The following is a 23,738-nucleotide window of genomic DNA, read 5'->3' as shown; positions in this document are numbered from 1 at the left end:
GTCCACGAAGAACTGTCTCCAGAACTGCTGTGGGGACAGGAGGGACCCGAGGGAGAGGCCCAGACGCTGCACGGGAGGGCACCTAAGAGGGGATGAGCAGGAGCTACAAGGTGGAGGGGAGAAGGAAAGGCATTCCCGACGTGGGGAACAGCAAGCACACAGGCCCTAGGACCAGGCGCACTGGGAGCAACCAGAGGACTCCGGGAGGCCTCAGGCCTGGCACAGGATGGTGCAGTGTGAGCTGAGGATGGGGGCGAGCCCGTGGGATGAGTGGGCCCTATAGACCTGGGGTCTTGTCCCCAGAACAATGGGATGCTGTGGGAGACCAGATTGGAGGTGCAGAGGGGAGGCAGGGAAACACGGGGATGGCCTGCAGTCACCCAGGGCCTCACCTGTGGTCTGCGTGCAGGTGGGGCAGTGGGAAAAGGAGATGGACAGGGCATGGCTTGGCCGGGGGGAGACATGAGGGCGAGAAAGAGAAAGAGAGACAGCTGCGTGTCAACATGCCTCCTGGGCTCCTGGCCACTTCCAGGAGCTGCGAGGATTAAAAGGCATAATTTATGCTGTGCTGCTGGCATAAAGTAGGTGTATTTGATCTGAAGGGACCCTTGCGTTGTCTCCTGGTACAAGTGACACCAGGATCTTCCAGCCAGCCGAGCTCAGAGTTGCAGGGACAGAGATGAAAACACCCAAGTGGGTCACTAGGAGGAGGGTATGCAGAGCCTTTTATCATTTCTGGGTCCATGTCAGTGACCTTTGGGGACAGAACACTATCTAACAGTCATATCTTACATCCTGGTACACGGTGCCCCATCCGAGCAGGATATCGGCTCCAAGCTGACACCTCAGCTGCACCTTCCAGAAGCTGCTCCATTGCTCCATCAGGCCGGCAGCTTCTGGTGGTGAAGAGTCGGTGAGGACACTTCCCGGCCGGGGCTCTGTGGGAAGAAAGGGCCACTGCATGTCCAGAGTACGTGTGGCTTCCAGTCAAGATGGATCACTGGCACCAACACTGGGCCGGTTGGTCAGAGACTGGCTGAGGTCACCAGCCGGGTCATTCCATCTGCTTGGTGGAGCAGGCCCTCTCCTGTGGTGGGTGGTTGCTGGGGAACGTTAGTGTGCTTCACAAAAATTTTCACCCCCCAGGGACGCCTGGGGGGCTCAGTCGGTTAAGCATCTGACTCTCGATTTGGGCTCATGTCGTGATCTCAGGGTCGTGGGATCAAGCCCCACATTGGGCTCCATCCTCAGTGGGGAGTCTGCTTGAGATCCTCTCTCCCTCTCCCTCTGCCCTTTCTCTCTCTCAAATAAATAAATAAAATCTTAAAACAAAAAATCTTCCCCCTCCATGTCCACTCCTAGAGGACCATCCACTAGCTCTACCCCCAGACCTCTCTGCTCCTGATCTTCCAATCTTATTTCTTCTTTCCAGCCTCTGACTGAGAAGTCAAGCCATCCTCTCCTGGCCCTCGTTAACCTTAAAAAATAAAACTGCCGGTTCTTTTTACCAGCAAAGATGGGTTTATTCCAAAATAGTACAGAACTGTGATCCAGGATAAGCAAGCTACGGCCAAACCCCAGGCTAGTCCACAGAACAAAGGAGAAGAGGCTCTTTCATGGAACTCAGAGGAGTTGGAAAGGCTGCTATGAACAGTCCACTGGAGCTAACTGGGAGCTTGAGGCGAAGTGGCTCTTTATGGGCTGAGCTGTGACTTTCCCATTCCCTGGGCTGTTGCCGAGGGAAGAGAAAAGCTTCCTTCCTCCTGCTGGGAGAGTAAAGTAGGAGCTGAAATCTTTCCCACTTGCCAGGAGCATGTCCCCCACCTCCAACCCCCCCATTGCAGCTGGAGTTGAGGAGGAGTGGTAGTGTGTGAGAGCTCCCCCTGCTGGCCATCGGGCTTCCTTATAAAAGACTTTTTTTTTTTAATTAATTTTCACACCACCTACGCCTGTGTATCCTTATTTGGCACCACTGCTCTTTGCCCATGAAGTGGATGAGCAGGTGCTCCTCCACGGTTCTGCCCTTGGGGGGATTTCTCATCTCTGTCTCTCCAGGACACCTTCGAACAGGACTGTGGTTCAATAGTTATCCAGTTTTTACTTAGCCCCAAACAGGAAGCCACTCATTCCGGAACCAAGTTCAGGTGATTTGTTCCTTTGCTAGAAAGATCCCAAAGGACCTACCGATGTAGACATAGTGTGAGATGAGGGGCCTGGGTGACCTGTCCATGGTGCCCACTGGAGCCCTCTGGGTCTGTTCACTGTGGAGAATGAATCACTTATGGAGGATTGTGCTCATTTGACTTTATGACTCAGTGGGTCACACAGACCCACCTTGACTGCTTGGCCAAGGCAGTCATTATCAATGTATCATTATTGTATATAGTTGCCCCAGCATTACAGGACCCTTTGTTCTGGAGACCCAGCTTCCCCTTCAGTCGACAGGGTCTGGGTCTGAATACTGGTAGAGGTCCATAAACTAGACAAAAGGTCTTGGCTTTTCACGAGTGGGCTGTCCTTTGGGAGGGGCATATCCTTGAGTGAGGCACCTCCATTTGGCTGAGTTAAGCTCCTGGGGAGGAACTCAGCTGTGACAGCAGCAAATCACCCCCCAACCCAACCCCCAGCCCCAAGAGAATGGGTGCCTTGGTCCTGAAGGGGAGAGCTGATGGCACAACATGGCACCCGTTATACAAGTGTTGGGTGCCCCCTGTATACTGAATACCTGCTTGGTGCCTCCCCATCTCCATACCCAGTTTCCATCACAAAGCCCAAGGTGGCTGCTCAGTCAATGAGAAGGAGGGGTAGGGAAAGGAGACCTTAATAGTCTCTCTGCTTTCATTTGGGAGAGATAATATCTGTCCTCGCAAAATCTTAAAGAAATGGGACCAGGTATTCCCTAGAGCTAGGACTTAAAGAGTTGGGGAGCAAGTGGACGGCAGACAGGAGAAGGCATCCCAGGGCGGAGAGCTCCAGAGGCCAAAGTGGGAAACAAGATTGAGAGACAGTTTGGGGACAGTGAGGAGCAGGCAGGCTGGACTCTCAGGTGCTTTCTGAGAATAGTGGGGAATAAGGCTGGGTAGGGAGGCCAGAACCAAATGAGAACCGTGTTTCTAAGTAATAGGGAGTCTGTGGAGATTTTTTGATCAGGTGAATGTTGTGGATGGAACAGGAAGCACGATGGGTTAGAGGTGGGTCAACTGACCCCAGGGTGGGAATTGTCATAGCACCTTTCACAGAATACCAGCACCCATGTGTCTCCTTTAATTCATTTCTAGGCAATGAGGAACAAACCCAGGCTTTGTAGCCTGCCCAATCCAAGTTCCTCTCTGGCTCAACAGCTTGTCCTGTGCAACCCTGGTCAGGCCACCTCATCTCTCTGAGCCTCAGTGTCTGGGGCAGGAACTATGAATGGTCTCCCTAAACCCAGTCTCCCCATCTTACGTAGTAAGGGTATCAGGACCACCATACTAAAAGCTCATTTCCTAGCTTCCCTTGAAGCTGGGTGTGGTCATATAGCTCCATCTGGCCAATGGCATGAGAGGCAAAATGATACACCACTTCCTGGTTGTGCAAATAAATAAGTGGATAAGTGATAAACAGGTGATCCAGGGAAAGAGTACATGAAAGTCCCAAGGAAGGATAAACGCAAGTATTTTGAGTACCGCCTATCTGTCGGGGTCTTTCTAGGGGCTGAGGATGCAGCAGTGAGCAACACTGAAGTGCCTGCTTCCGTGGTGCTGGGAGTATAATGCGTAAAACAGAAAATATGCAAATAGGGGCGCCTGGGTGGCTCAGTGGTTGAGCATCTGCTGCCTTAAGCTCAGGGCGTGATCCTGGGATCCTGGGATTGAGTCCCACATTGCGACTCCCCACAGGGAGCCTGCTCCTCCCTCTACCTGTGTCTCTGCCTCTCTCTGTGTGTCTCTCATGAATAAATAAATAAAACCTTTTTTTTTGTTAAGATGCAAATAAACAAGATGGTTCCAGGGAGCCTGTACCCAGAAGGTACCAAGTTTGGTCGAACAGGAGGATGGAGGAAGGGCCTGCTTTTTAGGGGGTAGTCAGGGAAGGCCTCCTGGAGGAGGTGACATCTGGGCTAAAGCCTGGGTGACGAGGGCAAGGAAGCCATGGTTTTCTGGAGGGAAGAGGGCCCTGGGGAAGCAAGGGCTGGCCTGTGTGGCTGGAGCCGAGTGATGGAGGGGACAGTGGTGAATGGGCCAGTGACCGCAGCTTCTCTCTCCAGACCCAACGGAGCTGAGCAGCGGGGAGACAGAGGAGCTGCAGCGGATCAAGTGGCACCGGAAGCAGCTTCTGGAAGATATCCAGGTGTGTGCACACCCATGTTCATGCTGACATTCCCTCCAAGCACACCCACCCACGCACACACCCTCCCACAGCGCACACACCTCCCCACTCACCGCTGACCCGAGCCTGGTCGGACAGGGGGGCTGGACTCCAGCCCGCACCTGGCCTCAGCCCCGGCCCCCGGGAGTGGGGAGACCAGAATCCCAGGAGAGGATTCCCCACTGCCAGGCCCGGCTACCAGGATCCGGAGAGAGCCAGGAGCACGGGGGAGGGAGGAAGGGCAATAGGTGAGGCAGCTACTGTGTGCCGAGCCCCACCCGGTGCTCCATACGCTTCACGGCACAGCAGGCTCTACTCCCGTCAGCTCTCATCTCCACACTGGGCCTTAGTTTCATCCCCCCTAAAATTTAAACCATTTCGTCAAGATAACACCGGTACGTGCCAAGCACTTGCTAATGCACCAGTTGCTCAGACGTTTCCTCATCGGATTCTTAGCAACCCCCGAGGCAGGCCCGGGTTCTGTTCCTGGAAATGTGCTGAGCTCAGTCCTACCCCTGGGCCTTTGCATCACACACATACGTCCACATGTCCACACACACGCAGAACTCAAAATCCCATTGTCTGGGACTCTCCCAAGCTCTCTCTGTGGCACCTCCTTCTCATTACGTCATTGTCAGCTCGAGTGCCGCCTCCTAAAGACTGCCCTGACCCCCCCTGGCTGTGGCTAGGACCCCACCCCTACCCCCCACCCCTATATACCTGAGAAAGCAGAAGATACAAAGTCATTCACTCAGCAACTATTTTACTGAGACCTACCATGTGCCAGGCTCTCCTTATACCATAACTCAGATCATTTTATTTTTCTTTTTTATTTGAGTATAATCGACACACAATGTTCCATTATCTTCAGGTACCACATGGTGATTGGACAAGCCCGTCCCTTACACTGTGCTTGCTCGAGTGTAGCTACTCTGATCTTTTTTGCTCAGTCATATCATTTGCCCATGACCACCATGATCCCAACCCCACCATGAAAGCTTGGGTTTCTCTTGCCCACCACCATATCCCCAGCTCAATAGTCAGAGCACAGTAGGTGCTCAATTAATACTTGCAAGTGAATCATGGGGAAGCTGCTCAGTGACTTGGCCAAGATCACATGGACAGATGCTGACTGGGCTCAGGTATCGTCTCCAGGCCCCACGCTGCCCCTGGGGTCCCGGACAAGCCTGGGGATCACTCTCACCCCAGAGATTCCAGTGGAAGATGAGGAAGGGCTGGGTGGGCTTTAGGGGCTCTTGCCAGGTGCTCATGGTGCAGCCTTGAAGGGGAAGCTGGACAGGTGCCCCTCTGCTGTCTGCCCAGTGGTCATGGTTGGCGGAATTAGAGGGTCCTCTGCCCCCGGAGGTTTAAGAGGCATGGGGAAGACATGGACTTGGAATGAGGCCTTGGACATGTCACTTCACCACCCTGTACTTCAGTGTCCTCTTCGGGAAATCCCACTGGGTCCCTGAGAAGGGGGCCTTACTGACTGGCACCCTGGTATACCCATAACTCCTGGCACAGAGCGAGTACCAAGTCAAGGGCAAACGACAGAGTAAATGGATGGGGAATGGAAGCCAGAGAGGAGTTGGGGCCTGGTCTGAGGTGGGGAGTTCGAGCCCCTTGACTCGGGAGGCAGTAGGGAACCACAGAGGGAGTTGGGAAAGGGTGGGCTCCAAGCTATGCTTCAGGAAGCTGGCACCTGGTGGAGGAGGGCTTGTCGAGTGGGTTCTGTTAAAGGGCAGACGACCTCACAGCTGCAGAGGGGAAATCGAAGGCTGGAAATAGAGTGGGGCGAAAGGTGGGCCTTGGGGACTGCCTCCCCCAAGACAGGAGCCTGCGGAAATTGGGTATAAACAGGCAACAGGTTGGCATGGGATTGTGAGGATAAGAAACATCTGGGAAAGGGATCTACAGAGATAGGGTCTCTCAGTGGAGTCAGGGGTCATGCCCAGCGGTGGAAGTGGTTGTGAGGGGGTCAGGAATCCCCTTCCGCCCCAGCCTCCGTCCCTGACTCTCCTACCCTTCGTGCCCCCTGCCACCCCACAGAAGCTGAAAGATGAGATCGCAGATGTATTTGCCCAGATTGACTGCTTCGAGACCACGGAGGAGAGGTGAGGGGCTAGGCCAGGGGCCCCTGGGAAGCTGCCACACACCAGGAACCAGCATGAGGAAGCAAGGGCCATGCCCTGGTGAAGTCAGAGGTCCGCCTGGAGGAGGAGGCGGTGGAGACAGGATGGAACAGGGAGGGCCCTAGACTCCACCACGTGGTCTGGGCTGGTCTGCACTTCCAGCAGCCCCCTCTCTTGGGAGATACCTCCTCCCTCAACCCCTCCACACAGAGTCTCTCCCAACCCACCCTGACCCAGACCGTGATCAATCGTCAGCCAGGAGTATCATGAGAGCTCAGCCCTGAGGAGGAGGAGGAAGAGCCAAGGCCTCACGGGGACAGAGCCTGGCCCATGGCAAGGCCAAGGCTGGAGCACCTCACCACCCCCCCTAGGGTGCCATCCACTGCCCCTCCTATGGGGAGAGTCCCACTGGCTCTGTGACCTGGGGTGGGTCCCTGACCCCCAGTTGGGCCTCAGTTTCCCCACTTGTGGGGCACCTTGATGGCTTAGTCAGTGAAGCGTCTGCCTTCAGCTCAGGTCATGATCCCAGGATCCAGGGATGGAGCTCCACGTTGGGCTCCCCACTCAGTGGGGAGTCTGTTTCTCCCTCTCTCTCTGCCTCTCCTCCCCCACTGGTGCTCTCTCGCAGTCTCTCTCTCAAAAAAAGAGAGAGACAACTCTGGTCCCTACGTAATTCCCTAAGGCCCCAGGCACTGACTCCTACATATGTGTCTCAGGAAATCACACCCTGCTCCTGCCACCCCCTGGTCTCCAATGCCTCTGGTCACCATTCCAGCCCGACACCCCTCACATGCACGCAGGCAAACATGGGCACGCGCATGGCTGCCCTGCATCTCCAGGTGCTCTGTTCCGGCTCCAGCAACAGCATCACACTTACGCAGCACCTACCACCGAGCTGTTTTGAACTCTTGAACCTCTCAACAATGCTGGGAGGCATGGGATGGTGTCGTCCCCATTTTAGAGATGAAAAAACTAAGTCCCCTGAGATAAAGTGATTTGCCTGATGTGGCTCAGCTAACAAAGCAGTGCAGCAGGATTTGCACCAGGAGCCTGGCCCCAGAGCCTGTGCCCTCACCCCCAGCCTCCCTGTAATCCTGCCCCCACTTGGAGCACAGGGGCCTTTGAATGCTTTCCCTGGTGGGCAACTCTGGGTTCCCAGGGCCCATGGGAAGAGTCTGGTTTAGTAGCTCTGGGAGGGGCCCGGACTCTGCATGTCTCAAGCTCTCCGGGTGCAAGGACCCCACTTGGAGGTTCTTGGGGGAAGCTGGCTCTAGTTGAGAAAAGCATCCTTGGGCATTGACGGGGAGCCCTGGGGTCCTAGGGGCAGTCCAGACTGACATCTTTGTGTCTGCAGCCGGTTGGCCCAGAAGGAGAAGGAGCTGTGCATCGGGCGTAAGAAGTTCAACATGGATCCCATGAAGGTAGGCAGTTGAGGGGGACTCGGGGGTCATGGGGCTGGGGGAGCTGCGTGCTGGACCCCTTCTCAATGTCCTCCTGTTGCCCTCAACTGACCATTACCCGCCTTACAAATGAGGAAACTGAGGCCCAGCCGAGCCCGGTACCCCGTCCAGTGTCCACAGCCTGTCATGGCTGAAGGGCTATCACCCCAAAACATAGCATGAGGTGGGAGCCAGGAGGACGTGGGCACATTCTGTGAAGCTCACCAACCTGGAGTCTCCTGGCCGAGCCTCTGCTTCCTCCTTTGTGAGTCGGTCTTTGGACAGTGGGGCCCTGAGATTCTGGGGCTCAGTGCCCCGAAGTGTCTTCCAGCCTCTCTGCTGGGGGCAACCAGTCTGGGGGCGCGGGCAGGGAGCATGGAGGGTTCAGGGCTTGGCCCCTGCTCGGCCCTCCCTCCCCCACCCAGCGAGGTGGCAGCCAGTTCCCTTCCTGCTGGAACAAAGACCAGAGGAAGCCAGAGCTGACACACAGAGGTGGGGTCAGGGCAGCCAAGGGGTCCCTGGAAATTTACTGCTCTGGCTGAGACGGCTGCCTCTTCCTCATCAAGTGACACAGGCTCACAGGGTCACACACCCATGTGCCTTCTGCAGCCTCAAGACCATCACACGGAATACACACGTGCACGCAGGTGGATGTGTGCACACGGGCCACCAGAGCACCGGGAGGGGCCCCTGAGGGGTCCCCAAGACCCTCTGCCAGTCACTGAGAGGCCCCCCAAACCCGGCCCCTCTTCTCCCAGCAACGTCTTCCCTGAGTCAAGCGGGACACGAAAGGGCCCTCACTGAAAACCAGAGCCCAACCCCCCCAAACTCCCAAAATTAGAAGGACCGATTCTGAGTGCCTGAGCTGGGGAGGAGAGGTGTTAGTGACATCATCAAGTCAGAAAAGCAGCTTCATGTATAAAGGGAAGGAAAGTTGTCACAATGGACACTGTCTCCCTCTGAAAGTTGCCACAATAGACACTGTCTTCCTCCCTCCCCATTGTGGGACCTGGCAATTTCCTCTCCCTTTGATTTAGCTGGGTTTTTTTTTTTCTAGTTTTTATACAATGGACATAGATTACTTGTGAGAAAAAAAAAAAGAAACACTATTTTTAAATAGATGAGTATTAAGGGGACAAAAGAAGTGTCTGAATCATTGACTCTTAAAATTATAAATTCATGGAATCATTGAAGCATATAATCCAAGAGTTCAGACTGAAGGAGACCTGGGGAGCATGTGGTGTGAACCTGGCTCATTGCTGAAATGCTGTCTCTCTTCGCATGCCTCTAGTGGCGGGGAACTCACCACCATACAAAGGCAGCGTCTACTAAGGAGGGACACAAAGTCTCAGAACAGTCGGGGCCAATGTCAGGATGCCAGGCCCCTGTACCCCACCCACCGCCTGGCCCCCTCCCTTCCTCCCCTCAGGCCAGCTGCTGTGTGGGGGCTGATGGTGGGCTCTGTGCATCTCCTTCCAGGGCATCCAGTACCTCATCGAGCACAAACTGCTGACCCCCGATGTCCAGGAGATCGCCCAGTTCCTGTATAAGGGTGAGGGCCTCAATAAGACAGCCATCGGCACCTATCTGGGGGAGAGGTAAGGTGGGGCATGGCCTCAGGGGGATAGGGATGAGGGTGTGCAGGTGCACACAGGTGAGTGTGTGTGTGTGTGTGTGTGTGTGCAGGTAAATGAGGGAGTGAGTTATGTTAGGGAAGTCATAACTGTTGGACTTGAGCCGGCTAACTGATCACTCCCTCCACCTCCAAGCCTGACTTCCTTCCTTTCTTTATTCACCCATTTGTTCAATGAATAAATATTTTTTAGTATCTGCTGTGTGCCAGGCAGTGTCCAATCCCCAGATTTATATTAGTGAACAAGGCAAAAACTCCTGCCCTCAGGGAGAAGCATTCTAGTGAGAAAGACAGATCCCAAACTATGTAATGTATGTTAGAAAATTGTAAGTTCTGTGGAATGCGAATAAAGCAGGGAAGGGAGATGAGAAGCATGGGGAATGGCAGGTCATGGACTGTGACTTTAAAAACTGTGGATAGGAAGGGTCTCATGGAGAAAGTGATGTTGGAGGCTTAAAAGAGGCGAGCAGTGAAGACATCTGGGGGAGGAGCATTCCAGACAAAGGGAACAGCAGGTACAAAGGCCCTGGGGCAGAAGCATGCTCAAGGAATAGCAGGCTGGTGAGATTAGAAGAGGCCAAGGGAGGGAAGAAGTAGTAGGTGACAAGGTAGGGCCGCATGGGTGGGTTCTGGGCAGAGAAATGGTGAGCAAGGACCCCTTTGGCTGTTGAGAATGGCAGGTGGGCTACAGGTGACAAGGGGGGAGCTAGTGTAACAGCCCTTCTCCCAGGCCGGCCCCCCAGTGAACACATTCCTTCTCCTAAGAGAGCGAGAGATGCAGGTGGCAAAAAAGGATGGAGCTTCCAGATTTGACCTGGGAAGAGGGAAGGAAGAGATAGGAGCAGGCATGGTCGGTCTCTCCGTTTTACAGCTGAGGACACTGGGCCTCGGGGAGGTCCTCCAGGCAGGAAGTGACGCAGCGCAGGCTGCTGCAGAGCGGGAGCTCCCCTCGGAGTGAGAACGGGGCTGGCGAGCCATGGGGGCCTGGGGGGTGGGATGATGTGGGATCAGAGGGTGTGAATGGACTGGAAGGTGCTGGATCAGGAAGGAGGACCAGAGGAGGGTCCAGCAAGTTCCCAAGTGCCTGTGCCCTCCTTCCTGCCCTCTCCAGGGATCCCTTCAACCTGCAGGTCCTCCAGGCCTTCGTGGACTGCCACGAGTTTGCCAACCTCAACCTTGTGCAGGCCCTCAGGTGAGTGGTCCAGAGAGGAGTGGGGAGCAGCTGGGGAGGAGCAGCCTGGGGGTATGGGGGGATGAGGGGGATCAGGAGAGGAGAGCTGGGCAGGGGGCAGCTGAGAGGGGGGCAGCCTGGGGGTCGGGGGGATCAGGAGAGGAGACCCAGGCAGGGGGCAGCTGGGGAGGCAGGGGGATCAGAAGCCACACAGGTTAGTGGCACAAACACAGCATCAGGAGCCAAAAGGAGGAAGCAAGGAGCAGGAACTCTTGCTGAGCGCAGCCACCCCGCGGGCTGAGGTCAGGCGGCTCATGGGTGTGCCTCCCGGGTGCCCCTCGGGTTATTACATTGCGTCATTATAGCCTAACAATCGTGCTGTTACTGCTACTTCCGCCCACCCCACACTCTTGAGCTCAGTGTTTTGTGTATTTTATTAATACAGCGTAGTAGGTCTTCCCTTTACTATTACATATTAAACTCTGGAGCCGGACTGCCCGGCTCATATCCCAGCTCTATGACTCACCCCTGGGGCAAGTCTCACACACAAACACACACACACACACACACACACACACACACAAACTCTCTGTCCCTCAGTTTCTTCATCTGTAAAATGGAAATAATAAAAATACCAAATTAGGGGCACCTGGGTAACACAGTCAGTTGGACATCCAACTCTTGGGTTCAGCCCAGGTCATGATCTCAGAGTCCTGAGATTGAGCCCCACATCGGGCTCTGCACTCAGCAGGGAGTCTGCTTCTCCCTCTCTCTCTGCCTCTCTACCCCGTTCATGTTCTTGTTTGTGTGCTCTCTCGCTCTCTCTCATCAAATAAATAAATAAAAATCTTTTTAAATAAATAACTAATAATAATAATAATAATAGTACCAAATCCATAGGGCTTTAGAACCAAACAGAAAGGACTTAGAATTGGCTTAGCAAGTCTTACTGCTATAGGTCATGCCTGGAAAATCAGCTCCTGAACCGGGGCATTTGACCTGGGCTTTGAAGGATGAATAGGAGTTTGCAAGGCAGAAAAGGAAGAAGCCACCACCATCCAAGCAATGTGGCCTTCCCTCCAATTCCCATTCTCTTTAAGGGAGACGGGGAGGTGGTTGGGAGTCTCCAATATCCATTCCTTCCTTCTTTTCACTCATTACCAAGCAGCCCATGAGTGCCCTGGGCCGGGATGAGACCTAGCTGGAGATGTGAGGGGAGCAGCACAGAAAGTCCTTGCCCTTGAGGAGCTAAGTTTGAAGCTCTGGAAGTGCTTAGGTTTGAAGAACAGGAAGTCCAGGCAGGGGGTGGCACCTGCCCAATAGTCCCCAGTCAGATCCCAGGGCAGACAGAGGCCCCCCCGGACGAGGCAGAGGGGACCACAAAGGGTGCTCGGTCCTAGACGGGCAGAGGGGAGCACACACTCCACTCCTGTAGTTGTTTTTTTTTTTTTTAAGCTTTATTTATTTATTTATTTATTTATTTATTTATTTATGAGAGACACACAGAGAGAGGCAGAGACACAGGCAGAGGAAGAAGCAGACTCCCTGCAGGGAGCCCAAATGGGACTCAATCCCAGGACCCCGGGATCACAACCTGAGCCCAAGGCAGACGCTCTATCGCTGAGCCACCCAGCTGCCCCACTCCTGCACTTTGAAAGCAAGGGCACCTCCCCGTGAGCCTAGCGACAGCGACAGACTCTCCCATTTAGAGGATAAAGACCAAAGCTCAGAGAGACAGAGCAGCTTCCCTGGGGTCCCCGGACCCCATAGCCCGGAGATCTGCACCCGCCCCACCTCCCACAGCCCCCTTCCTCCCCCAGACAGTTCCTGTGGAGCTTCCGGCTGCCAGGCGAGGCCCAGAAGATCGACCGGATGATGGAGACGTTTGCCACCCGCTACTGCCTCTGCAACCCAGGCGTCTTCCAGTCCACAGGTGACCGTGTGGGAGGGGACCGAGGGCCACGGGACCCCTCGGGATCTGTAGGCACCATGGCCACCCCCCCCTGGGGTCTCCCCACCCTCCACCCCAAGCATCCAGACCGTGGGAGCCCAGACTTCTTCACTGACAAGGCCCTCTGCTGGGTGCTTGTCAGGCAGAGCTGCCTCGGGGCACGGTCCTTGGGAGAGGAGGCAGGAAATAATGCACAGGACCCCCGTCTGAGGGCAGCGATGGGGGGGTCGCAGATCCAGGACGGCTTCCTAGAGGCAGTGGGGGCTCACCAGGGCTTTAAAGGATGAATAGGAGTTCTCCAGGAGGTCAAGGTGGAGAAAGGACCTTTCAGGCAGGAGTTTCCATCTGAGCAAAGGCCAGAAGCAGGAAACACTCTGGGCAGGACATCGGGAGCCCAGGGTATAGAGAGACATCAACAAAGATGAGTACCCCAGACCACCACCCGGCCCCCAGCAGGGCGGGCAAGAAGTCATCACGGCAGGCTTGTCCTGGCCTCCCCTCTGTACCTGAAGTTACCATGGCAACAATAACGAATTCCATTCATTGAGCACTACCTGTGTGCCATTCACCTGTGCAAAGGCAGGTCATCCTTGCATCCACTCTGAGGTCAGCGATGTTCCCCTCTCTGCATGTAATACCGACTCAGAGGAGAGACGTGGCTTGTCCATGGCTCTGCGACCGTAGTCGGGTCCTACCTTGTAGTTATAAATAAATTGGGGGTGTGCTTGTCACCATCTGTCACCTCCACTAGCCTAAATACCCCATGGGGTAGGGACCATATCAAATCTATTCACCAACGAAGCCCTAGTCCACGGCACTTCACGGGGACCCAGTAAATATGTGCAGAAGGGACGGAATTTTAAAGCCCCCAGTTTGAATCACATTCTAACAATATGATGTTTGCGACCTCGGGCATGTAACAGGACCTTCTTGTGCCCCAGTTTCCTGCTCTGTAAGATGGGGTTAGTCACAGGGTCTCAGGGGGGCTGGGGAGCTCAGCCTAGTACAGGCACCAGCCACTGTTAGATTGTTCCAGTGGGTATCACTGTTTTCAGAGGTAAGATCATCGATGTTCTAGGGCGTGAAGATACTTCAAGCTCAACCTAATAATGTCACAGATGGAGAAGCTGAGGAGGTCAGGTACTTTCTCAAGGGCCACCAGACAGTTGGGGACACAGCTGGACCTGGCTGGCTCGGGACCCAAGGCCTAAAAATGCCCCCAGAGGAGCAATCCCCCCCCTCCCAAGTGCTCAACCCAGGCTCATCCCTCCCTGGGTGAGGTCTGAAGACTGGAACGGTGGGGGGGGCGGGGGTGGAGGCCTGGGCCCCAGGAGCTCCGCCACGCCGGTGAGATTGCCAAGCAGCATGTGACTAAGCCTTGAACAGTGTAGCCAACAATAAATGTCCTCCGAGTTCTGAGGAGGCAGAGAACAGAGTGGGCAGGGAGGCTGGGAGGGCTGGGGAGAGGCTGGAGCTGGAGCAGGAAGGGGAGGGTTGACATGGGGAGCAAAGGGAAGGGGCCTGCGTGCCTGGCAGGGGGCCCCACCACCACCCCGGCAGGAGCCAAAGTGCAGGCGGGGAGGCGTGGGAGGGGCTCAGGACCGTGGCAGGTGGCAGACCAGGTCTGTTTGGAGCAGGGAGGCCTGTGACACTGGGGAGGAGGCCGGGCCTCGAACACCCAGCTAGGACAGCACAGACCCCTTTGGGGCATTGAGACAGGTGAGGCTTGGCCCCTGGAAGTGGGGTCAGGGCAGAGGAGGGGACAGTGACCAGGGCCAGGACCGTGACCGCTGTCCCGTCTCACAGACACCTGCTACGTCCTGTCCTTCTCCATCATCATGCTGAACACCAGCCTCCACAACCCCAATGTCCGCGACAGGCCACCCTTCGAGCGCTTCGTGTCCATGAACCGAGGCATCAATGACGGTGGTGATCTGCCTGAAGAGCAGCTTCGGGTAAGAGGGGCACGGCCACACCCGCCTGGTCCCAGGATCCGGGAGGGGCCCATCCTTACCTGGACAGCCGAGAGGGGCTCCTCTGAGGTGGAGCGCCCAGGTCGGCGGCCGTCTCCAGACAGGCTACCACAAGGGGTTGGTCCCCAGAGGGGCGTTCCCGGTGGCCCTCATCGTAGTCCACCCAGGAGGTCCTCTCCGCCTTCACCCTTTGGGGGGACTCTGGGCACCCATCATTCGCACCTTCCAGAAGGGGTGCTTCACCCAACTCAGGTATACTGCTTGGAATCCCAGGTTCTTACACCCCGTCAGCATGTCAGAGGTGAAAGTCCTCAGGGTCTGCTAAAAGCCTTCCCTCCTTCAGAGAGGGGGAAACTGAGGCCTTCCACAAGGCAGCTCGTGAGCCAAGCAGAACACACACCTCCCATCTCTTCCTCAAACAGCCCCCACTGCTGCCACACTGCACTAGGCCCTGTGCCGGTGAGGGGCACCCTGGGATGAGTCAACCAGGGCCCTGTCCAGGCCGAGTTCAGGGTCTGGCGGGAAGATGATGCACATGTGAGTTATAGCCCTGTGTGATTCATGTGGTGCTAGCTACAGAACATAGCTACAGAGACGCAGAGGGCACTACTATCACTCTCCTGGGGGCAGAGGAAGGGTGCCATCCTGGAAGACTTCACAGAGGAGGTGACTTTTGAACCGGGCCTTAAAGGTTGAATGGGAGTTTTCACAGAGTGAAACAGAGAAAGGACATTCCAGAAGGGGGGAAATAGCCAGAACCCAGGCCTCGCCTGGCTGGAAAAGGAGAAGCGTCCAGAGTGGCTGGCTGAGGTTGTGGGGTGTGTGGCCAGGGACAGGGGGCACAGTGGAGCCGGAGCATCCAGGGCTTCCAATGACAGCCTCAGGAGCTTGCGTGGTTAACCACGGGCAACACGGAGATAGGAACAGTTTTGCAAACACAGGAGTGAGATTCAGAGCCTGGTACAGCAGAAATGAACTGACAGCTGCGCCAGAGGAGGGGAGGAGAAGGTGGGAACCCCACCCTCCCGGCTGAGCACCCTGCGAGGTCTGCGGGAAGCCTGGGTCTGGAAGCACTCGGTGTCCCCCCTCCGTGCTTGAGAACTGCCACGCCCTCAGCCCACCACCCTCCTTGGTCCCCAGAGGGGAAAGTTTATCATGGGGTGGGGGGAACCACAACACCGAATGAAGGCTTGAGAGCTGGTTAGAGCTCGAGTCAAATCCCGTCTCCCCTCCCTCCCCCACCTTTGCCAGCCCGTGACCTTGAGGAATGACTCACCCACCTCTCCAAGCCACCATTCTCTCAACCAGGATAATGACGCCTGCGTCACGGAGCTGCCGGGAGCAGCAATTTGTAAAAATGTAAAGGGCATAGCCCATGCCAGGGACAGAGCACGGGCTCCAAATGGTGGCTTATGTCACTATGAAGAATAATTAATAATAATTTAAAAACCCTGGCGCTTAGTAAAATGCCCCAAATCTAAAATGCACTGGGGAGTCGGTAACTCATCTCATATGGTGCTGGTGGCAGGAGGCTGTCCTGGTCTGGCAGATAATGAGTTAATGACACACCAGCATTTGGGGCTCAGCACTCCCCCGCCCCCCCCCCCAGCCCTGGGCACCTCCCTCCCAAGGGTTTTTTCCTATTCAAGCCTTTTGTTAGTAACAATGCACTACATTTGTACAGAGCTTGTAACTTTCTAGGGCTTTAGGGTCTAGAATCTCAATTTAGCCTCACACTCTGCCTGGGAGGTCTGGGAAGGGTTTATTATCCTAGCGGGCAGCCGGGCAGCCGGAGAAGCAGGCGCAGAGGTGGGGGAGAGGGGACAGAGCGTGGGAGTCACAGCCACATCCAAGTCCTGGCTTGCCCCCTCTCTGGTTGCGAGCCTTCTAGTAAGTGGCTTGACCTCTGAGCTCCCAGCTCTTAGGACTGGTGTAGAACCGTAAGGCGTTGAGCAAAATGCCTGTGTCGTTAGAGTGGCTAATTATTCCAGAAGCTTCCCAAGGGGCAAAGAGAACCACACAAGCCTGGTTCTTGCTGTTTAGGGCTTTTCCTGCAGAAGTCTGGGGCGGGGGGCGGGATGCCCCGGTGCTGTGTGGAATGGGGGGCACCTGCCAGCCTTCTCTCAGGGCCTCACCTTCCCTGTTTGTAAAGCAAGAACTCACCTTTAAGCAGCTCCAGGTATTCAAAGTGGGCCGCTCTGTGGCAGGATTCCCCGTGCTGGCCCTGGAGCTGGGGCCCTGCCGAGGATCATAATGCTTTCAAGTGGGAGGGGGCGCTGCGGGAGGGAGGGGGCGGCGAGCTGAGCCCCCCTCCCCAGGCTGTCCTGATAGGGATGAGGCCCAATGCCTGAGAGACTCAGGGCCAGGGTATACGCGGTGTGGACTCACAGGATGGGAGATCGCATCCCGGCTCGGCCCTTTCTGGCTGTGTGACTGTGAGCATGAGCCTCGGTTTCTTCACCTGCCAAGTGGGCAGGTGCCGCCGCCCTTGGGCAGCTCTCCTGAGAAGCAGAGGTAATGCGCGCAAGCTCCTGACGCTCGGCAGATGGCAGGGGCCCAAGAAACACCAGGAAGGGAACCACTCCCCTGCCCGGAAAGGGAGCTCCCGGTGGAAGAGGGGAAGAGGGGGAGGCCAAGAAGTGGGGCTCTCTGGCATCTGGTGTTACAGGTGGAGAAACTGAGGCTCAGGCAGGGGAACAGTCTCCCAAGTCAGGGCATGTTCTGCTGCGGGCAGTCCTGGACCTCCTGGGTTCTTGTCCAAACGTCTCCGTCAGCACTGACCACGTCCCGGGCCCAGCTGTGGCACTCCGTGTTCTCACTAAGTCCTCCTGACCCCCTTAGGCAGTGGGTACCAATCCCAGTTTCCAGCAAAGAAAACTGACCTCCAAGAGCAGTAGCTGGCCAGGGGTCTCATAGTTTGTGAGGACACTGGATTCGAACCCATGTCTGTCTGACTCCAGGGCCCTTCCTCCTGCAGAGACCAGGAGGCAAGGTTTTGTGATGGAGGACTTGGCCATGTATCCCAGCTACCTGTTGCTTTCTAGCCAAAGGAATCGCAACTCACGTAATGGGAAAGATCAGGGATCCATTTGGCTTCAGATCTTTGGGCTTCAGGCTCAGCTAGATCCAGGTGCTCAGTGAAGTCAGGACTCAATCTAGTGTCTCCAGCTCTCAGCAACCTTCTCCTCCTCAACAGACTGTCTTCAAATTGCAGCAGAGATGGTCCAGGCAGCTTAGCAGCTAAAACTAAAGTCCCAGAATTAAAGCGTATTGGCTGGCTTGGGTCACATGTCCTCCCTGCACCAGTCACTGTGGCCAGCAAGAGGAAATGTCCTGCTTGGCCAGGTGGGAGTCGTTCCCTCATTCCTGGAGCCTAGGGGAGAGGCAGTAGGTGTCAACCCCACCCCACCCCCCCAGAAACCTGGACAGAGAGTGTCTGGGCTGGTGAGTCCCCAGAGAAGGGGGCGGAGGGGGGGATGCGGTACAGCGAGAGAGCCGGATACAAGACCAGCAGAACCGTTGGAAGGTGGCCTTGTCTTTCTGATCACAGTGCACCCAGCCAGGCTTGGTGGCCGCCCCACCGCCCACCCGCAGGGGTGTTTACCTGCGGGGGAGGGCTGGCGTTTACAAGGGCAGGAACAGAGCCCAGACGTTTCCTTTGCGGAGGGGGTGAGGGGCAGAATGTGCGAGCCGGTCGGCTCCCGGCACCCGCAGAAGCTGCCAGGGGGCCCCTTGTGGGTACCATGGAGGATGAGGCCGCCCCCCACCCCTGTCTGCCACCCTGCTTGCCTCCTGGGCCTCCCAAATGTTTGCGCTGACAGGTTTGCTGACAAGGCCTTTCTGCCGCTGGCCTTTGTTCGATAGGCCAGCACATCTCGGGCCTTCCCAGAGCCCGGCTGGGCCTGGGCAGGAGGGGCAACAGGGCTTCCCAGATGCGCTTGAGGTGCGGGGGCTCCCCCAAAAGAGCAAGCGGTCCCTGCTGCTGCCTACACCCACCCCAGCACAGCCAGGCTGAGCCAGGGACTCTGGGATTGGGCAGAACACACCTCCCTCAGGCCCAAGAAAACCTGCTTGTGGTGGAATTGTAACCAACCCCCCAGGCCCTGAGCTATCAGGTCAGAAAAGGCCTTTAAAAGCCAGCAAACACCATTTCCAAAACTTTGGGGGAATCAAACAGTGCTTGTGAAATTGTTCATTTAAAATCTCAAGGAAACCATCTGAACAGCAGTATACACAAATGCAACAGAAGGAAATGATTTAATTATCTTCGAGATGGAGATCCAGCATTGGTTTTAATAAACAGAGACAGTTTGGAATGTTTTTCCAAACACTTGGAAATATGGGCAGGTTTGGCCATAGAACACAGAGCCCCATGGCAGGGGGTTCAGCACATGCAGGGATGATCTGCTGCAGACATCCACAACTCACCCACGGGGAGGTCTCAGCCCTGGCTTGTGTACCTCTGGTGACGAGGAAGTCATTACCACACCAGGTTGCTCCATCCATATTCCAGCAGCTCTAACTGCTAGAAGGTCCTGCATGGAGAACTGAAATCTATTTTCTGGGAACTCTCCCCCTGTGATCACCGTCCACCCAGCAAAGGTCCCCCTTGCCCTTGAGAGCCAAGTTTGGCATCCATCCCACCTTGAGTCTTTTCCTTGGGCCGGGCCTCTCGACATGGGCAGTCAATCCCCACCTCCTTAGTCGCTCCTCTGTGTCCTCCTCCCTGAGGTACACCTGGAAGTCTCTAGGTGACTGCAAGGAGGCAAAAGGGGGCTCCACCCCTCATGGATGTTACATAAGGAGGCCCTGACCCTGGCTGCTATGACCCAGTGCGTGTGTGTATGTGTGTGTCTGAGCGTTTATGTGTGCACACACACAGGTGAACATGTGGGGGTCTAGAGGTCCTAGGTGAGCATCCTTGCCTGCAACACTCTAGACACAGGGGTGACTGTCTCTGACTCCCTCATCTGACCTGTAAGAGCGGTGCTGGGGGGTGGGTGAAGGCAGGAGCTGTACTCCTCCCTCCTCTTTACCTTCCCCTGGACTTAGAGCACAGAGGGGCTCTGACCCCTGTGTAGTCCGTTTAGCGGGCGCCCCCCACCCAGAACTCTGAGGGATCAGCACCTTTCTGCTGTTAAGGACCAGCATCTCAGGGATCCCTGGGTGGCGCAGCAGTTTGGCGCTTGCCTTTGGCCCACGGTGCGATCCTGGAGACCTGGGATCGAATCCCACGTCAGGCTCCCGGTGCATGGAGCCTGCTTCTCCCTCTCCCTCTGCCTATGTCTCTGCCTCTCTCTCTCTCTCTCTGTATGACTATCATAAATAAATTTTTAAAAAAAATTTTTTAAAAAAAGGACCAGCATCTCAGATAGGTTGAGGCACATGCCCAGGGTCACACAGCCATCAAGTGACTAAGCCGCGAGTTTAACCTAGAGAGCCTGACACCCAAGCCTACGCTCTTGTGACATGCCACTGGCTGGAATTCCAGCAACAGGGGTGGGGGTGGGGTGTCAGGGGGACAAGGAGGGGGGTAGGATGGGCATCAACCACCTGGTCCTAAGGAGTTGCTAGTCTGTTTTAGGCCAGCCCCTGGGGGAGTCCTGGGGCTTGTGACACCCAGGCCTGCCCTAGGGGAGCGCCCTGCCCAGTGGGGGAGAGCCTCCCCAGCAAGCGGACATACAGACAATGCCAATGCCGCCTCCACTCACCGTGCTCTGGCCACAGAGCTGGGGAGCCTGGCCTGCGGAGGGCCTGGAGGTGCAGACCAGCAGCCCGGGGGAAGCAGGTAGCGTTGCCACACAGGCCCAGGCTCCCAACTGGGATGGATGTCACAGCCGGGCCTTTCCCTCCCTTCTCTGAGGACAGAACCTCTTCGACAGCATCAAGAGCGAACCCTTCTCCATCCCGGAGGACGACGGCAACGACCTCACTCACACCTTCTTCAACCCCGACCGCGAGGGCTGGCTGCTGAAACTGGGTGAGGCGCACATGGGCACACACGTGGGCACGAGGCAGACACACTCAGACTCCCATGCACGCCCGGGACACATGCACACCGGGACATGGGGCCTCAGGGGTGGAGCCGGCTAACCCTCCGCTGTCCTGACCCCAGTGCAGCCATCTGCCTGCCCCATCCCTCCATCTGTCTGTCCTGGGGGAGAAGGGGGCAGTGGGGGAGGGGAGGACAAGCAGGAAGAGGAGCTGAGAGGCTGACGGGCCTTCAACCACAGCTCTGTCTCTTCCTGGAAGGTTTCTGAGGAAGCCAGGCCCAGAGAGGTTGGGGTGCCCATCTGAGGCCACACAGCCAACAAGCGGGTGGGCAGAGGGTTGGGTGTCCCTGCAGGATGGGGGAGGGAGTGGGACAGGATGTGGTTCCGGGGAGCTTCCCTTCAGCATGATGATGGTGGGGGAGGGCCTCCAGCCTGCAGAGAGGAGCCTGGTGGGGGCTGGGGTGCCCGGGCTGGCTGCAGAATCAGCAGGGGAGCTGCAGGCCTGTCTGCCCTGCCCAAGCACACTCCTGGGTGCCTCTCCTGCAGAGCCAGCCCAGCCAGGGACTGGGGTGTTGGGAGACAGGTAAGGACAAGGACAGATACCTCGTGCTGGAGCAGAGACCTGGGCTGGGGGTGCCCGCCTGAGCCCACCACGTCCCCGTGGCCCCTCTGAGCCCTCCATGTCCTCATGCCCCCCTGAGCCCTCCACATCCCCGTTCCCCCCGAGCCCTCCCCATCCCTGTGCCTGCCTGAGCCCACCACGTCCCCGTGCCCCCCAGCCCTCCCCATCCTGTGCCCCCCTGAGCCCTCCCTGTCCCCGTGCCACCCCAAGCCCTCCACATCCCCATGCCCCCAGAGCCCTCCACATCTCTGTGCCCGTATCCCAGTCTGACCCTTGCGCGGACCACTCAGCCTCCTTTTTTGCCCTCTGGACCATTCTCAGCCCCAGGGAGGCTCTGAATCGCGGATCCCAGCTCCTCCACACATGTGCCAGGGGTCAGATCACAGTCCCCGGGGGGGTTCAGTGTGTGTCACAGCAGCCAAGCACCCAGGCTCAAGAGCTGGGACACCGGGCTCAAATCTGAGCTCTGCTGAAGGGCCATGCACAGACAATGGTACCTCCCTATGCCTCGGGCTCTTCATCTGTAAAATGGGGTTAATAACGGTCCCCTCCTCATAAGCAGTTCTAGGGATTAATAAGCAAACATTTTCTAAAAACTTCTAGAATGTTGCCTGTCAGGCAAAAGATGAAATGCTTTGCACGGTGCCAGTGGGGAAGTAGGCCAAGGGATGAACTGAGGGGGAAGGATGGCAGAAAAGCACAGGGAATGGGCGGCCACTGGTCCTGGGGCCTGATTGCCAAGGAGCCTTGAATGCCAGGTCAAGTGGCCAGGGGAGGCCTGGGGTGATGGGTGCCACCAGGGTGTTTGAGTGACCAAGGGACGGATCTGGGGGGGAAGCGTAGTGGGCTAGGGGTCGGGAGGTTTGAGAGGAGGGGGCAGAGGAAGGCTCTCCAGGCCCTGCTCTCCTGGGAGGAAATGCTGGTGGCCCAGGGAGAAGTCCGCTGACTGTGCCGCTGGCTCCTGCAGGCGGCCGCGTGAAGACGTGGAAGCGCCGCTGGTTCATCCTGACCGACAACTGTCTCTACTACTTTGAGTTCACAACTGTGAGCAAGGGGTCCCTCCCCAGCCCCGCCCCCTCCCAGACTCCCACCAAGCAGTCCACTAACAGAGCTTGGGGCTCCTTCGAGATCATTCAGCCCCTCTCTGCACCCATTTCACAGAGGGGAAGACTGTGCAGCAGAGAGCAGGAGGGGCAGGGTCAAGCTTGCAGCCTGGCCCGGTGACTCCCAGATCCGAGCTGTGCCCTGCTCCCTACCCCCCACCAGGGCTGGACAGAGTCTGGGACGATTCGTGCACTCCTCTGTGGGTTTGGGGGGCCCTTCGAGTTCACTCCCTGCCCTGGGTCTCAAGGCTGCATTTGCTGATCCTTTCCCCCTCCACCGCTGCAGGACAAGGAGCCCCGGGGAATCATACCCCTGGAGAACCTCTCGGTGCAGAAGGTGGACGACCCCAAGAAGCCAGTAGGTGGCACAGCGGGGTCCTGAGAGCCAGCCGAGAGGCGGTGGGGGAGGTGGGAGGGAAATTTCTGAAATGGGGTGGGAGGAGAGGGCAGCTGGCCTGGGTCCTCCAGGAGGTCCTCCACCGGGCTGGGGGTCGCCTCTGTCTCCCTCCTGAGGCCATGGACCCTGGGGGCGGGTCACTGTCATCAAAGGGGCGCGATCTCATGGTCTCTCAGAGCCTGCCTCTGACACTGGTGAATGACCTTGAGTAAGTCTCTGCCTCTTTCTGAGCCTCAGTTTCCCCGGCCGTCAGCCGGGGGTCTTAGGGGAACGATGGACTTAGGAGGAGCCTTGCACATAGGAAGCCCTCAGTGTGAGGAAGAGCAGCTCCTGCCCCTTTGCCAGCCGGGGAAGCAGGCCCGGGGTGGGGTGGGTCTTGCTGTTTGTCCGAGCCCCAAGGGGCTGGTCCTCACTGAACCCCCAGCAAAGCACAGCCCCGCCGCCCCCTCCTGCCACCCCTGCCCGGCCCTCACCCCGCCGCCTCCCCACAGTTCTGCCTGGAGCTCTACAACCCCAGCTGCCGGGGCCAGAAGATCAAGGCCTGCAAGACGGACGGTGAGGGCAAGGTGGTGGAGGGCAAGCACGAGTCTTACCGAATCTCTGCCGCCAGTGCCGAGGAGCGCGACCAGTGGATCGAGGCCATAAGGTAGGGGCTGCCGGGGCCTCCTGGCCCTTCCGGAGGCCTCTGCTTCTCTCTGGGCCTTGTCTCCTCCTCTGTAAAAGGGGCTAAATCTAGAATCTCCCCCTCGTTTCTGGGATGCAAATCCCTCCTGCCCATATGGTGTAAACACCTCCTCTGGTGCCAGCCCCTGGCCAGGCCCCACGGGGGACACAAGAAGGTGAGGCCCCAAGATCATGGGCTGGCCGGAGGATCCCGAGAGATGTTGCATATAAAGCTCTTTGCCCGGTGGTAAGTGCCCGTGAATGGCACACTCATTAGCACCAGGATCCAAAGGGGCCCTGGAAAGACCTAGTAG

The 23,738-nt window shown here is 56.8% G+C and overlaps 1 protein-coding gene across 2 annotated transcripts in view; it reads left to right on the top strand.

Annotated features, from left to right (window-relative positions):
- The window catches only part of CYTH4 (cytohesin 4), a 30,708-nt gene that overhangs the window by 3,827 nt on the left and 3,143 nt on the right, over window positions 1-23,738 (top strand). Inside the window, exons 2-12 of one of the 2 annotated variants that reach the window (XM_072844074.1) lie at window positions 4,247-4,329; window positions 6,397-6,461; window positions 7,834-7,900; window positions 9,398-9,516; window positions 10,663-10,743; window positions 12,543-12,655; window positions 14,480-14,628; window positions 20,515-20,626; window positions 22,229-22,305; window positions 22,651-22,722; window positions 23,253-23,407. In XM_072844074.1, the coding sequence (XP_072700175.1) occupies window positions 4,247-4,329; window positions 6,397-6,461; window positions 7,834-7,900; window positions 9,398-9,516; window positions 10,663-10,743; window positions 12,543-12,655; window positions 14,480-14,628; window positions 20,515-20,626; window positions 22,229-22,305; window positions 22,651-22,722; window positions 23,253-23,407 (1,093 nt within the window). The remainder of the gene's footprint in view (window positions 1-4,246; window positions 4,330-6,396; window positions 6,462-7,833; window positions 7,901-9,397; window positions 9,517-10,662; window positions 10,744-12,542; window positions 12,656-14,479; window positions 14,629-20,514; window positions 20,627-22,228; window positions 22,306-22,650; window positions 22,723-23,252; window positions 23,408-23,738) is intronic. The other variant, XM_072844075.1, reaches the window with a different exon arrangement.

This window comes from Canis lupus, chromosome 11, assembly GCF_048164855.1.
Source record: "Canis lupus baileyi chromosome 11, mCanLup2.hap1, whole genome shotgun sequence".
Taxonomy (NCBI): Eukaryota; Metazoa; Chordata; class Mammalia; order Carnivora; family Canidae; genus Canis; species Canis lupus.
The sequence above is the reverse complement of the archived record's forward strand: the minus strand, read 5'-3'. Positions and strand labels throughout refer to the sequence as shown.